The following is a 13,783-nucleotide window of genomic DNA, read 5'->3' as shown; positions in this document are numbered from 1 at the left end:
TCGGCCAACAACGATCAAATCCAAAAAATATCGAACCTCTCGGTCTCCAATAATCAAGCCAGAATGTCTACCTCTGCCACCATCATCCAAACCCAGAAAAGAAATTCGGCCAGCCCTCGGCCAGTACCTCGACAGCAGTATCCAGACAAAAAAAAAATTTGAGAGAGGAGGCGAAATCTGACCTTTTTGCCGACGGAACCAGAAACCCAACAATCCCGCCGGATGAGCCTACCGTCGAGGAGGCTGTGTTCGGCTGCGTGTTCGTCGTCTCGAGTTGTCGTCGAAAAACTCAGAGGGGGTCGAAAAAGCAAGAAACAGACTCCCGAAATCTTCAATCACGGAGCTTCTTCCCAACAGAGAAGAAGAAACGAAAAACCCTCTGTCGGAAACAGAGGAGGATGCGTGGTAATCGTTGTCGGAAATAATCACCGAAGATGGGCGAGAAAGACGACGGCAAATGTCCGTCGTCGGGAATAAAAGGCACCTTACGCCGACGATGAAGAAATCAGATAAGGAGGAGAATCATCCGCTCTGATACCATGTTAGAACTCAGAATCTCAAGGAGCCGTTAAGCTCTGCTCGTCGTCGGGGAAGCGCAGCCGAGAAGACGAAGGTAAAAAATTAAAAATCTGATTTCTTGCGGTTTCAAAATATACAAAGGGTTTTTATACATCAAGATGAAAAATATAATATAATAAAATACATATAATACAATGTAATAAAATATTAAAATAATAAATAAATAAATAAAAGTAAACATATGTATATTCTAATAGATGTTGCAAGAATGTTGGCAGACGGCTTTAGTCTTTTTTACATAATCTCTCGTCTGAATGCCCACTAAAGAACTCTGAAAATTCATGGAAAACACTTTATAGAAGTTTGAAGTTTGAAGCCGTGGTTTTGATTTTTGAATCCTCAGTTTTGACTATATTTCCGTGACTATTAAATTTTCTGACTTGGAATGATGCACATAGAGAAGAGTAGAGAAGAGTAGAAGGACACAACAGTAATAAATTAAAAGCACAAGCCTTCAACAGTCTTTAAACTCGAGATTATTAAATAATACAGCCAATCCTCTGCTCGTCGTCCCTATAAATTCCGAGAGTCTCGGTCCGTAACGGAGGGCGAATTCCAGAGTAGTGCACAGACCTGCGGAAGCCACTGCGAGAGAGAAAGAGAGAGAAAAAATATGGGGTTTTTTACAAAGAAATTGATCGTGGTGGCTTTGATGGCGGCGTTGGCCGCCAGCGCATGGGCCCAGCAGCAGGTGCCGGACTGTGCGTCGAAGCTGATTCCGTGCCAGAATTTCCTCAACTCCACCTCGCCGCCCAACTCCTGTTGCAGTGCGATACGTGATGCCGTGACGAATGAGCTGGCATGCCTCTGCAGCCTCTTCCAGCAGGTTGATCTTTTCAAGGCGCTGAATATTAATGTCACTCAGGCGATTGAGCTGCCGCAGCACTGTGGGATGAAGGAAGGTGTTAACGCTTGTAAAGCTGGTATGGGAAGAGATCTGAGCTTGTTTCTGTTTTTTTAATCTGTTGAAATGTTGGGTATTTTTCAAAGGTTTGTTTTTTTCGTTTTTTGAGGAAATTTGATGATACTAATGGTAAAGGAGAGGAGAGGATTTTTTTTCCCCCCTTTTTTATTGTTTGTAGTTTCTGATCGGTTGAAATCTTGAACATTTTGGGTATGGTCTGTCTGTGCTTTTTAAATGAGGGAATTTGATTCTACCGGTAAAGGAGAGGATAGTTTCTTTTTCTTTATTCCTTCTGTAATTTTTTCTTGTTTGTTTGTAATTTTTTTTCTTTTTTTGTCAGTTGAAATCTTGAGCATTTTGCGTATGTTTGTGGTTTTGGTTTTGGTTTTTAAATGAGGGATTTTGATTCTACTGATAAAGGAGAGGATGGGTACTTGCTTTCTCTTTTTTTTCTTTTGAACATGTCTTGTTTGTTGTGGAATTAGGAAAGATCAAAAATGAATTTTTTTCATTTCACCTTTTCATTTTTTAGCTAATTGTTGCAATTCTCTGAACAGCAACTGCCCCAGCTCCAGTCGGCGGTGCTCCTCCGGGTAAGAATTCTTTCTCACACTCTTCGTTCTTTACTGAAATTACTTCTGTGAAATTGTAATTGGTTTTCCTGTTTTTACGCTTGAGCTGTTCTCATCTCGAAGGTTCTGGCTCTCTTTATCTACCTCATGTTCTCTTGCCGGTCTTCCCGTTCCTTCCGCCATTAAATCCAACCAGCCAAAGCGCAGCATATGTCCTTCGAAAATAACTCCTATTCTAATCTATTTCTAATTTTATTAAAATTTCTGTTCATCACTATTGAAATTTGAAAAGCTTCTCTTTATTCTTTCCTTTGTTTTCTCTGCTTCGTCGTATTCAAGATAATCCACAAAAACTACCATCTCCTTGACCCAATAGTAGGCGTGATAATCAGTATTCAATTGACTAACTACATCTTCTGAGATCTCGTCTGAAAATCCTTATCACAGTCAATCTTCATTTATTTGAAAATGGAATGAAACTGTTGCTAGTCTTCTCCACTCTTTACCGGGTCAGTCACCTGGTTGGAAGACAAAAGAAGGAACCCAGAAAATTCAACTCCAGAAGCCGCAAATCTCAGTTTCCAGACTACCCATATCTCCCATTCTCTACCAGTCTTTCTGCCGTAACCTCACCCCTCCATGAATGATCTGTCCTGACTTCATCGTCTCTTCCTAAACCGACCTGGATGTTCATCTAATGGAACCTTTAACTAGTGGAAACAAAATTGAATGCATCTGGTACAGCGGGGTCACCAGGTTAACAAAACAAGCTCTCCGATGACGCAGCACGTCACCCGTTGGAATCTCCCGATCTTTAAAGAATTTCGATCGAGAAGAAGAAATGGGAAACCTTGCCCTCAAATGGCGTCGACTATGCTATTGCAGTTTTCACATCGTTTGCTGAATTGAGAATTGCTAACTGTTCAGGTACACCCGGTGGAGGGGAGAACAATGCAGGAAGCTCAGGACTGGTGGGTGCTTCCACTTTGACAGGACTGGTATTGTTGTGGGCATCCATGGTGATCCGCACTTAAAGAGACTTTCCCTTTGGGGGGGAAGGATTTTCTTATTTTCAGGTTTTATGTGATTGTCATGTGTTGTGTTATGTCACTGCGATTTAATTTATTTGGATTGTCGTTTCTGGACTAGATGGTGACTAATATTTTTTTAAGCTGCTTTTTCAGTGAAATAAATAAAAATTAATAATCAATCTTATATATTATTATATTTATTTGATAATTTTTAATAAAATATAATATCAAATACAAATTACCATGAAAAATACTGAAAGTAGTATAATATTAATTGTCTAATATTTATTAAAAAATATGATTTTCCGACTTAGTTGAATTTTTTTATAAGAATTTTCGGTATGAAAAGTGTTTCTAAGAAATATAACGTTATGAACGTATATTTTACTCAAAAAATTTCAGCCATTTTAATGGGAAAAAGATAAAAATAACATAAAATATTAATATATTATCGTTAGGAGACAAATACAAATTTAAAAAAAATTAAAATCTTAGATAATTAAATGTATATTCAAAGCTATTAAAAATCTCGTAAAATTGTAAAAAAACATTAAATAGGTTATTTATATATCTTAAATAGGGTATTGGATCAAAGTAAAAACAATAATTATCAAATAATTTTAAAAACTATTTAATAATTGTTTTTATTTGAAAATGTTTAAAAAAAAAAGGTGGAAAGGAAACATATTAGATTTTTAAAATACTCATACAATATTCTAATGTGTCATGTTTATACTATTTAGTAATTCAAACGTATAATTTTTTTTAGTAATTTTTAAGCTTAGAAGATAATGATATAGTTTGTGTATTTATTACTCAAATGTGAATATTCCAATTTGTCGCCTTCAATGTTGCATATGATATTGGTACGCATAATCGAGCCATCAAAGCAGGAGTAGCCATAGGCTTATCATTGATACATACGGGTCATAACTTCTCTTGGAATTGGCCAAAGCTTGAGTTTTAACTTATATATGAAATTGGATCCAAAGCTCATCCCAAAATGATTAGTTTATTCATAAAACCTCTTTTACGATTAATAAACTTAAAATCTTTGTATTCATTAATCGATGTTATGGTCTTGGGTTAAGTACTTGGTTTTTGGTTACCTACTAGGCCGGTTTTTTGGATAGTATTAACTAAATATATAACATTTTGTATCAAAGCAGGCGTTACGTCGCGAGTTCGAATCCTGAAGAGGGCGACCTAGAGGCTGAATTAAAATTACTGGTAGGATCACAAAAGTGGGTCAAGCTACTGTCGTTAGAATAGGCCGTCGTGGACATTGGCTCGTGAAGGTGGATGTGATGTTATGGTCCTGGGTTAAGTATTTGGTTTTTCGTTACCTATGATGCCAGTTTTTTAGGTAATATTAGCTTGGTGTTTAACATTTGAAACTATTATCGGATTCAAAATTTATCCCAAAATGACTAGCAAATTTAATAAACTTATTTTTTAATTAATAAATTTAATATATTTGTAATCACTAATCACTATTCTTTAATAAGAGTAATTAGAGTAAAATATATTTTCATAAAAAAAACTATACTAACGAATATTTTTTTTCGAGCCGGAACGGTTCGGGGTTTAGGGTTTGCAAACTCGTTTGGTTTGTCCCATCATACGTCTTCCCCTGCCACAAAGTACCCAGGCAATTTTCTATTGCCTCGTTTTTTATCTTTTCCCCTTCACCAGATTTATCGTCTCTACCCAAAGAAGCTACTAGAAGAAGCTTTGCCACATCGAAGTGTCAGCTCTAGATCGACTTACCGAGAACTATAAATTCGCCACCTCAACAGATCTTATTTCGCTAATCTCTGAATCGTCTCTTCGATAGCATATTCCGACTCCGGTACACTGAAATTTGTACTGCGTGCGGTTCATTTCGATTATGGATCCGGCGAAGGTTACTGAGCTCAAGCTCTTCGTCGATCAAATCAAAGCGAATCCTGCCATCCTGAGTAGCCCTTCTCTTCGCTTCTTCAGAGATTATCTCGAGAGGTAATGACAGACGAAAATGTTAAGATCGTTACAGTTATAGTAGCTTCTGTGTTTCTTACGTGTTTTTTTATTTTTTTTATTTTTTCGTGATTTTCTTATTTTGGCCTTTTTACTTGTTGTTGCAGCCTTCATTGCAAACTTCCTGCTGGGGCTTATGGTCCTGGTCATGCCGGAACTAGCAGCAAGGTACTCTTGTTGTTTTCTTTCTTGGTTTGACTTTTTGAATTGCGTTCTGCTAACCCTGTTTGTTCTGGTCTTGATGGATAGGGAATGTATTTTCTCATCCAAACTTGAAGTTCTAGTCCTTCAATTCGGGAAAGAACTGAAGTAAATATAGTATATTTCACAAGTATTGTATGGCTATATGACACTCTTAATGTCAATAATAAGCAGTACAATGCTCTTGTTGTGAATGAAGAGTGCTTTTCTTAGTGGATTTTCCACATGATGTATGATACTAGAGGCTAAGCTTCTTTATGTGTTCTTGGCATTAGAATGTGGATTTTTCTACGGGGCCCAGTGTTTGCTTTGGCTGGTTCGTCGGTCAAGTTGTTGGAGTAAATTCAAAACGAAATTTTGTAGCTGACTAGCTCTCCTATGTTCATTCTTTTAGAACGAGCATTCCTCACTCAGATGTGAAGCATTGTAATATGAATATCACCATCCACTGTTTAGAAGCATTAAACCACGCATTACTGGCCGACTATTGCTACTCGTATTGATTGTATTTCAGCTTTTGGCTGTGAAGGCTAGCTGGCTTTGTCTGTATGATGTAATAGACATGCGATTTATGCTATTTCTTGTCTTTGGAACTACATTAGTTCTATGGAGTGGGTTCTGTACTTGATTTTGTTTATTGTAGATTATTTTTTCTGATAGGTTTCACTGCTGATCGAGTTCACTCGTTATCTTTTGTTTTCAGTCTTTTGTTATCTTTCATCTTATTATCTTTGTTTTACTTCTCTGAATTACTTTCTTGGGCTGCCCTGCACTTGCTTAATATTCCAAAAGATAGTAAAAATATTTCAGCTAGTTATTTGTGTGAAGCATTTCTTTATCTGTTTGATGGCCCTTGCTTTGTGCTTGTTGCTGTAAGTAAGTTTTCTTTTGGTGGCTCATGTCAACAGAGAGATACTAGTGATATAGATATGGAAGGCCTTGAGGATGAAGATGATGATGCAAAGGGGCCTGAAAACCCTCCAGAAGATCTTGAATCAGATGATGAAATCGTTGAATCTGATGTTGAACTTGAAGGTGAAATTGTGGAAGCTGACAATGATCCTCCACAGAAGGTACTGTCTTAACGATTCCAGATGGTATTAAAATATTCTCCACGGGCTTGAATACTTGGATGTTTTAACCACACTGTTTTTATCTTTTGTTTCCTGCAGATGGGGGACTCATCAATCGAAGTAACAGAAGAAAGTCGAGATTCTTCTCAAGAAGCAAAGGGGAAAGCTATGGAAGCTATCTCAGAAGGTATTTCTATTTTGTTCATCGAGAATAATCTGTTACTCTTCTACCGTGTTCACATAGCTGTGGAGGAATGGGTATCATTGAGCTCCCATCTTTCTCAAAAAAAAAAAAAAAAGGAATGGATGTCATCAAGCTTCCATCTTTCTCTACACAGATTGATGTAGATGTACTGTGTAAAAGTGATTAAACTTCACCGATTATGTGTGTTTGTGTGCACAAAATCTTCATATTGAATACTTTAAATGTCATCAGGCAAGCTGGATGAGGCCATTGAACATCTTACCGAAGCTATCTTACTGAATCCAACATCAGCAATTATGTATGCAACTAGAGGTATACAGGATTTTGTGATTTTTGAGATGCAAGGGTATACTCTTGTGTGCTTTGATGTATTTATTTACCAACCATCTTCACTCTTTGCTTTTGTATTTATTTACCACAATCTTCACTATCTTTTCTGCTTTTGCATATGCAGCCAATGTGTATATTAAGTGGAAGAAACCCAATGCTGCTATTCGAGATGCAAATGCTGCATTAGAGGTACCTTTTCATTTTCTGGAGAAAACTATATTGTAGTTTCTTTGATGGATCAAATTACCATTTGAGTCTTCTCAAGGCATTTTTATGTATGGCATACTCAAAGTGCAAGGATACATATCCCAGCACCTGGAGATCAATACAATTATTCTGAGTATCTGGCGATGGGTAGATATTGCTTCAATTATATCTATGTGTGAACGAAACAACTTCTATATGTCTGTGTTTGCGACCTGCATCTACAGACTAACAGGAAACAAATGCGTACTTCCTTGATATTGCTTTTATTTGGTCTTTGGTGAGTCTAAGCATCTCTAGAATTTGTTATTTTGCAGATTAATCCTGATTCTGCAAAAGGTTACAAGTCCCGTGGCATGGCCCTGGCAATGCTTGGCAAATGGGAAGAGGCTGCCAAAGATCTACATGTAGCATCAAAGCTGGATTATGATGAGGAGATCAATGCAGTGCTGAAGAAGGTACTAGTTTCTTACAATTTGCAAAAGACCACTGCTTTGGATACAGTCTGGTGTCTAACAGTCACAGGATCTGTAATTAGGTTGAACCCAATGCACACAAGATTGAGGAGCATCACCGAAAATATGAGCGCATGCGCAAGGAGAGAGAGGAGAAAAAACTACAGCGTGAGAGGGAACACCGTCGAGCTGAAGCACAGGTGCTGCAATACTTTATTCGAATTAGTGCCTTTTCACTTACTTTTGCATGGCGAACTTATCTAGTTTGTTCTTGGTTAGGCTGCTTATGAAAAAGCTAAAAAGCAAGAGCAGTCATCCTCTGGTAGAACATTTGGTGGCATGCCAGGAGGTTTTCCCAGTGGTGGTATGCCAGGAGGTTTTCCTAGTGGTGGTATGCCAGGAGGTTTTCCTAGTGGTGGTATGCCAGGAGGTTTTCCAGGTGGTGGGATGCCTGGAGCTTTTCCTGGAGCAGGGTCTGGTGGTGTTCCTGGAAATATTGACATGAGCAAAATTCTCAATGTAAGTTTTCAATTCTATGGACGTCAGGCGGTCGTAGATGTCTTCTATGTGAATTAAGACAGTTCCTCTGGTTTTGTTCTGATATATGTGTGTTATTGCCTTATTTTTGGTTAAAAGTGGATTGTCACTTTTTTACTTGTGAACAGGATCCTGAGCTGATGGCTGCATTCAAAGACCCAGAGGTCATGGCAGCTCTCCAAGATGGTAACATTATTTATTTTATTTTTTCTTCTATAAAACCTCCAGGTTTACTTGTTTTCGGACAATCTTAAGGAATTTTTAAGAATGTTAAAGGGAAAATGATGACAAAAATCTAAATATCCATTCTAGTTGTAGAGGACTACTACAGTTAGAAATCATCGATATGCTATTTGCATGTGAAGGATTCTTAAGAGTTTTAGTAATGCTAGTAATGCAATTTTTCATTTATGACGGTAAAGTTTTCTGACGTTTGATAATGTTGATAAGAGCTTAAAATCAGTATTTTTTTCCAGTTTAGAGATATTATATATATATATATATATATTTATTCAAGAATAATGAGTTTTCGAGTAGTTTTTCTGTTCAGTCTTATGTTTGATCAATTTTTCTTCCACCATAAAGGTCACCATTCAGTGGCAGAGCAAGAAAATTTTGGTCGAGGGGGCAAATCATACCAAGGGGAAAGCGAGAGCAGAGAAGGGGCTATAATTTTGTGGGAAGGGTCCTACCTTAAAGAAAATGAGCATAACTTACATATTCCCAGATTTTTAGGGAGAGAAATCTTAAATAGACAATCATGGTCCAAAATTTAAGGGGGTAAAGGGTAGCCCCTTCCTCCCCGCCCCTCTCACTATTGATAACAAGATGTATTTCTTTTGCATGGTTTCTAATCTTGCAGTAATGCGGTAGAAAAAGTGTTTAACACAGTACGTCTTTTATACTAATATGTTATCATTCATCTATTTAACGTTACCATTTTTAGCATATATTCTTGTCATTGTTATGTAGTTTAAAGTTTGTCTAGGAAGTTCTGTGTCTGCTCAAAATTTGAAACTTTGGACATACAGAAATCATGTTCCTCATACTGGTTGTTGGTGCAGTGATGAAGAACCCTGCGAACTTGTCGAAGCATCAGGCAAATCCCAAAGTGGCTCCCATCATTGCAAAGATGATGGGCAATTTTGCAGGACCCAAGTAATAGAAGTTCATGGATGCTATCAATCTGAAATTGTAACCAAATGGTTGTGTGAGTTGATAGTGGTAGGTTTCCAGCATCCAATAGTAATATTTAATATTTTTAGATTTGAAGCAGTGAAGGATTAGACGAGAATGCAGCTATCTTGAATTTTTATTTTTTGAGTTTTGAAGAAAAATACTGTCATTATTGGCCAAATCTTGCTTCTGTCTTGGTGCTGTTTGATGCTCATTGCTCTAAAGCTATTGTTATTACTGTAATTGTTGGACTGTTTACAATTCCTGTCTGCAATTTTAGATTTGTTTCGAGAGGGTTGTGTCTGTCTGTGATAGTGTACCTGTGGTGCATTTTGCATTTTAAGATGTCCATTGTTTGTATTGATTGAGAGCCGAAATTATCTAGTCGAGCCTGTAAATCATCTGGGGAAGATTAATTGGATCCGTCTTCCTTGACTGAGTGGGTGCAATTACGTTGCATTAATTATTGGAACACTTCAATATTTGCTGGCTGCTAGTGTGTCAGACGCGTAGGTGAAGCATGTTACTTGCTGCCTGAAAAAGGCGTGCTCGCTGGAATGATAAGCAGTACTGAAGGCTTACTGGTTCTGACCTTAGATTTCTGTACTGCTGCTTCAGTCAATGAACAAGGAAATAATTCAAATAAAACGTGAGAGAGATTTTACCTTTTTTAAATCTATCCTAAATGTTCCATTGCTTTCGGGAGTGAAACATTCCAGCAAAGGCTCAGACACCGACGTTGGCTCATGTAATGCTGACATACTGCAACTATGGCCAGGGGTGAGCCTGTTCGGGTTCGGGTTAGGGTTCGGGTCCGGGTTGGAGATCAAGAGAAACAAATGGTTTGTTCCTTCCAACCGTTGCAAGCTTTCGTAGGCAAATGTGAGCTTCTAAAGGTAGATTTAGATGTTGTTGCAGGCAGGCGGGAGGAACTGAAGTTAAATGGAGAACCGTTTTTGTGACCTGGTGAAGTTTCATAGGTATTTGTTGAACTGAAGTTAATGGGTCCAATCAATTGGAGGTTTTCTTTTTCCATTATTTAGAAAAGGAGGCAGTAATTCTCCTCCATTTCTTTTCTTTCTTTCTTTCTTTTTTCCTGTTATCGAATCTACAAATGGATCTATCTAATACCAGATGGGGTGTCCCCTTGGGAGAAGCCTTTGTCTGAGGACTTTGCTCTCGTCATACGTCACTCCCAAGTGCCTGATAATCTAAGAACTAATCGCAGTGGTCTTCCCGTGTCGCTGCCCAGGAGCTTTCATTATGGGTTCTCGGCGCTGGAACTGCCTAGGTAGTAGTAGCTCACTACCCGGATGGATTTACGGGCGGGCTGGAGCTTTCATCAGATGCAAAGAGTCTAACTTTGGAGGTGAATCTTGACTGGCTTTTCTTCGTGTAGGTGTTCATATGTCACGGGGTCAGCTTTTCTTCGTTATGATTTACTCAGATGCATAGAAAAACATAGGATACGATACTCCTTTTTTGGATAAACAGAGGCGTCGCGAAATTTCCGATACTGAGAATGAAGACGAAGTCACGCATGCAAATATACTGAAAAAGATGATTGTCCAGGCAAAAAAACAGAACGCTCGTGAGCAAGATGGATATGATGGATGAGAGTCCAATTTGGTTGGGTGGTTCTCGTGTCAAATTGTATCACGATAAGATTGGAGAGCTTTACCCAGAATCAGATAATATATGTTTTCCATTGATTTAGGAAAGGGGCAGGAACTTTCGTCCAGCATCTCACCTTGGGTTCACCTCTTGTCTCTTGCAACTAAAATAGTCAAAACCCAGAAATTTCAGGGGTGAGACCGCTAGCCGTTCGGTAAAATGACGAAGAGAAAAAAGAGGAAGGAAAAGATCGTTAGAGGCAAAATGTCCACATTTTCCACGGATGCCAGTGGCTTTCTTGCTTGGTTTGCCAATATATTCCTTTGTTAGGAGGTTGTAATATTCCGTTTTCTGGATATGAATGATACAGTATTAGTGGAGAAGCAAAAGGAAGAGGTAATGTAAAAACGAAGAAGGAAAGTGAGAGTGAGGTGATGACGATATGGATGATGAAATGGTTGAGTAAGAGTGCAAATTGGGAGTGACAAGTGTGGGAAAACAGTAACGATCAGAGCTGCACACAGGTAGCAAAGTCGTTGGTCGCCCATCATCAACCATCACAATCATAAGGAGCAAAAAACATTGGGACGGGTAATTGTAGTTCCGATGCTCCTTTCATGAGTTGATGGACCCGGGAATCGTGGCTCCCCTTGCTTCTTATTTATAGGTGGGTGGAGGAGCTTTCCCAGTGTTTGGAGGTGTGGTACGCGCTAGAGCTTTGCCAGTGATGGGGAGGCAACCTTGCTGCGACAAGCTTGGTGTGAAGAAGGGCCCTTGGACTGGCGAGGAGGACAAGAAGCTCATTAATTTCATCCTTACCAATGGCCAATGCTGCTGGCGGGCTGTTCCCAAGCTTGCCGGACTCCTCCGCTGTGGCAAGAGTTGCCGCCTTCGTTGGACCAATTACCTCCGCCCTGACCTCAAGCGCGGCCTTCTTACAGAAGACGAGGAACAATTGGTTATAGATCTCCATTCTCGCCTCGGCAATCGGTTTGTCCTTCTCCATTACGCACTCTGTTTCCCCTCCCCTTCTCTTCTCTTCTCTTCTTTTTCAGTCTAATGCGTTTCTCGTTCTGCAGATGGTCCAAGATTGCTGCGAGGTTGCCTGGAAGAACGGACAACGAGATCAAGAATCACTGGAACACCCATATCAAGAAGAAGCTGACAAAGATGGGCATAGATCCAGTCACACACGAACCTCTCCACAAACAAGTCAGTCAAGATTCGTCCTCCACAGTTACAGTCTTGCCGGAATCTGACCAACTTGGATACCAGTCCGTGGAAACTGATAGGCAACTCACTTCTGAAGAAAACTCAAGCCCACCTGAAAATTCATCCAGTGATGAGCTCCGAGTCCAGGGGGTTTACAGTGATGAAGACCCATTAATGAGCAGCCTCTGGAGTGATGAGATTCCCCTGCTGGATGCTTCCTGGAAGTTCCCCAGTGCTGAAAATGACTACAGCAACGTCGGGGTCACAACTTGGGAAGGCAACTGTGAATGGCTCTTAGACTACCAGGCACTTGGGATTGAAGAGTTGGTTTTTGGAAGTGTGAATATAGCAGAATCCTCAGATAAACTCTAACGAGTGATGCAAGGGAACGTCTGGTAACAAGAACTACATGGTGTCTGTTATTAAACGATCCCATGTCTCATTTTAGATTTTTCCTTTCATTTATATAGTTAGAGAACAGAGAAAATAAAAGAAAAAGATTAAGATTGAAGTAACAAAAGCTGATCACATATTGATGCTGGCTATAGCACCCAATTGATTGCATGGGTGGTGTTGCAACTTGCAAAAGGGTAAATTAATATCTGTAATAATCGTGCAAAATGAAAAAAGGTTACTATAGTTCCCAGGCTCAAATGTCTCAGTGCTTCTTGTGATTAGACTGTTGAAATCGTAAATTTGTAAGTTATCAAGAAATCAATGCAAGATAGTTTTTATGTTAAGATTTTGTGTGTAAAGGGGTGGATTCGTTTCCTATTCAATTCAAATTTCTGGTAAAGCAAAACCCATATATATCCATCATTTTTTAAAGCATCCAGCAACAGTTCAGAGCTCTCTTTTCATTTCTCAGGATTTTCAGGTTCGTACATCATTTCCTCATGGATAAAAGTGACACATAAAATCTTAATTTCTTTATCTTATTCTCCTGAAACAGAATATGCCGGCAATCCAATTTCTTGTTGGAACTTCAACTTTTCCTGTATTTGAGTAAGCATCATCCTGCAGTTTCTTATTCTAAAAATTGCCTTTTCTTTTGCTCAAAGAAAGCCCCCTTCTCCTGAATGTTTGCTTTCTGATGCCAGTGGAGACAATGAAATGTCCAAAGAGCAGTAGGGTCCAAAACAAGAAATTTGGAAATGGGAGATGCATCTGAAGAAGAAGCCCAAAAGAGAATGTTTTTTGAGTAAAATAGAAGGAAAGAGCAAGCAAAGAATTTACTATCAGTGCATATAGCTGGAACAGCAATCACAGAATCTGGAACTCACAGCTCTGGACCCAGCTTTAACTGTGTCAGTTCCTCCGGAGATTGGCCATGATGGGTAAGCTTTCTCACATAAATAATACATGAGCTCATATAAGTTAATCATAAACTCAGCTAATTCTTAAGAATTATTCAAGATTCTTAGAGATTTTAGCTTAAAAAGTTCCGTGTAAGAAATGTTTCAGTGCTGTCTTTCGTATAATTAAGAAGCTCATCAAGCCACTAGGTATAGGTTAAGTACAAGAAACCTTAGTTGCATAGGTGGCTTTACCCAACCAGGAGCGTGGAAGACTCCTGAATAAGAGGGGGACCATTTGAAATTCACCCAGGAGAGCAGAAGATTCAGAGTGGGGGAAAATGGGTGTTTGATGATTGTTCTTAACTTTAACAGT

The 13,783-nt window shown here is 38.9% G+C and overlaps 3 protein-coding genes across 3 annotated transcripts; all 3 read left to right on the top strand.

The window, feature by feature from the left end:
- The first annotated feature begins 1,113 nt into the window (after positions 1 to 1,113).
- On the top strand, positions 1,114 to 3,203 carry LOC137934788 (non-specific lipid transfer protein GPI-anchored 7). The gene is made up of 3 exons (XM_068779317.1): positions 1,114 to 1,502; positions 2,041 to 2,076; positions 2,983 to 3,203. Exons 1-3 carry the CDS (start codon positions 1,193 to 1,195, stop codon positions 3,087 to 3,089), a joined length of 453 nt encoding a protein of 150 aa, XP_068635418.1. The 5' UTR covers positions 1,114 to 1,192; the 3' UTR covers positions 3,090 to 3,203.
- Positions 3,204 to 4,776: 1,573 nt separating this feature from the next.
- Positions 4,777 to 9,577, top strand: LOC137935104 (FAM10 family protein At4g22670). The gene is made up of 11 exons (XM_068779765.1): positions 4,777 to 5,087; positions 5,213 to 5,273; positions 6,215 to 6,379; positions 6,479 to 6,566; positions 6,816 to 6,896; positions 7,039 to 7,103; positions 7,436 to 7,576; positions 7,657 to 7,773; positions 7,853 to 8,092; positions 8,239 to 8,296; positions 9,175 to 9,577. Exons 1-11 carry the CDS (start codon positions 4,978 to 4,980, stop codon positions 9,270 to 9,272), a joined length of 1,224 nt encoding a protein of 407 aa, XP_068635866.1. The 5' UTR covers positions 4,777 to 4,977; the 3' UTR covers positions 9,273 to 9,577.
- A 1,210-nt stretch (positions 9,578 to 10,787) lies between these two features.
- On the top strand, positions 10,788 to 12,824 carry LOC137935105 (MYB-like transcription factor ODO1). The gene is made up of 2 exons (XM_068779766.1): positions 10,788 to 11,890; positions 11,980 to 12,824. The coding sequence occupies exons 1-2, from the start codon at positions 11,628 to 11,630 to the stop codon at positions 12,482 to 12,484; spliced, it is 768 nt and encodes a 255-aa protein (XP_068635867.1). The 5' UTR covers positions 10,788 to 11,627; the 3' UTR covers positions 12,485 to 12,824.
- Positions 12,825 to 13,783: the final 959 nt, after the last annotated feature.

The sequence above is a fragment of the Aristolochia californica genome, unplaced genomic scaffold (assembly GCF_029961685.1).
Source record: "Aristolochia californica isolate CCGP_79_NKW_82.1479 unplaced genomic scaffold, dmAriCali1.0.hap1 SCAF_6, whole genome shotgun sequence".
NCBI classification, from domain to species: domain Eukaryota; kingdom Viridiplantae; phylum Streptophyta; class Magnoliopsida; order Piperales; family Aristolochiaceae; genus Aristolochia; species Aristolochia californica.
This window is presented reverse-complemented; position numbering and strand designations above follow the sequence as displayed.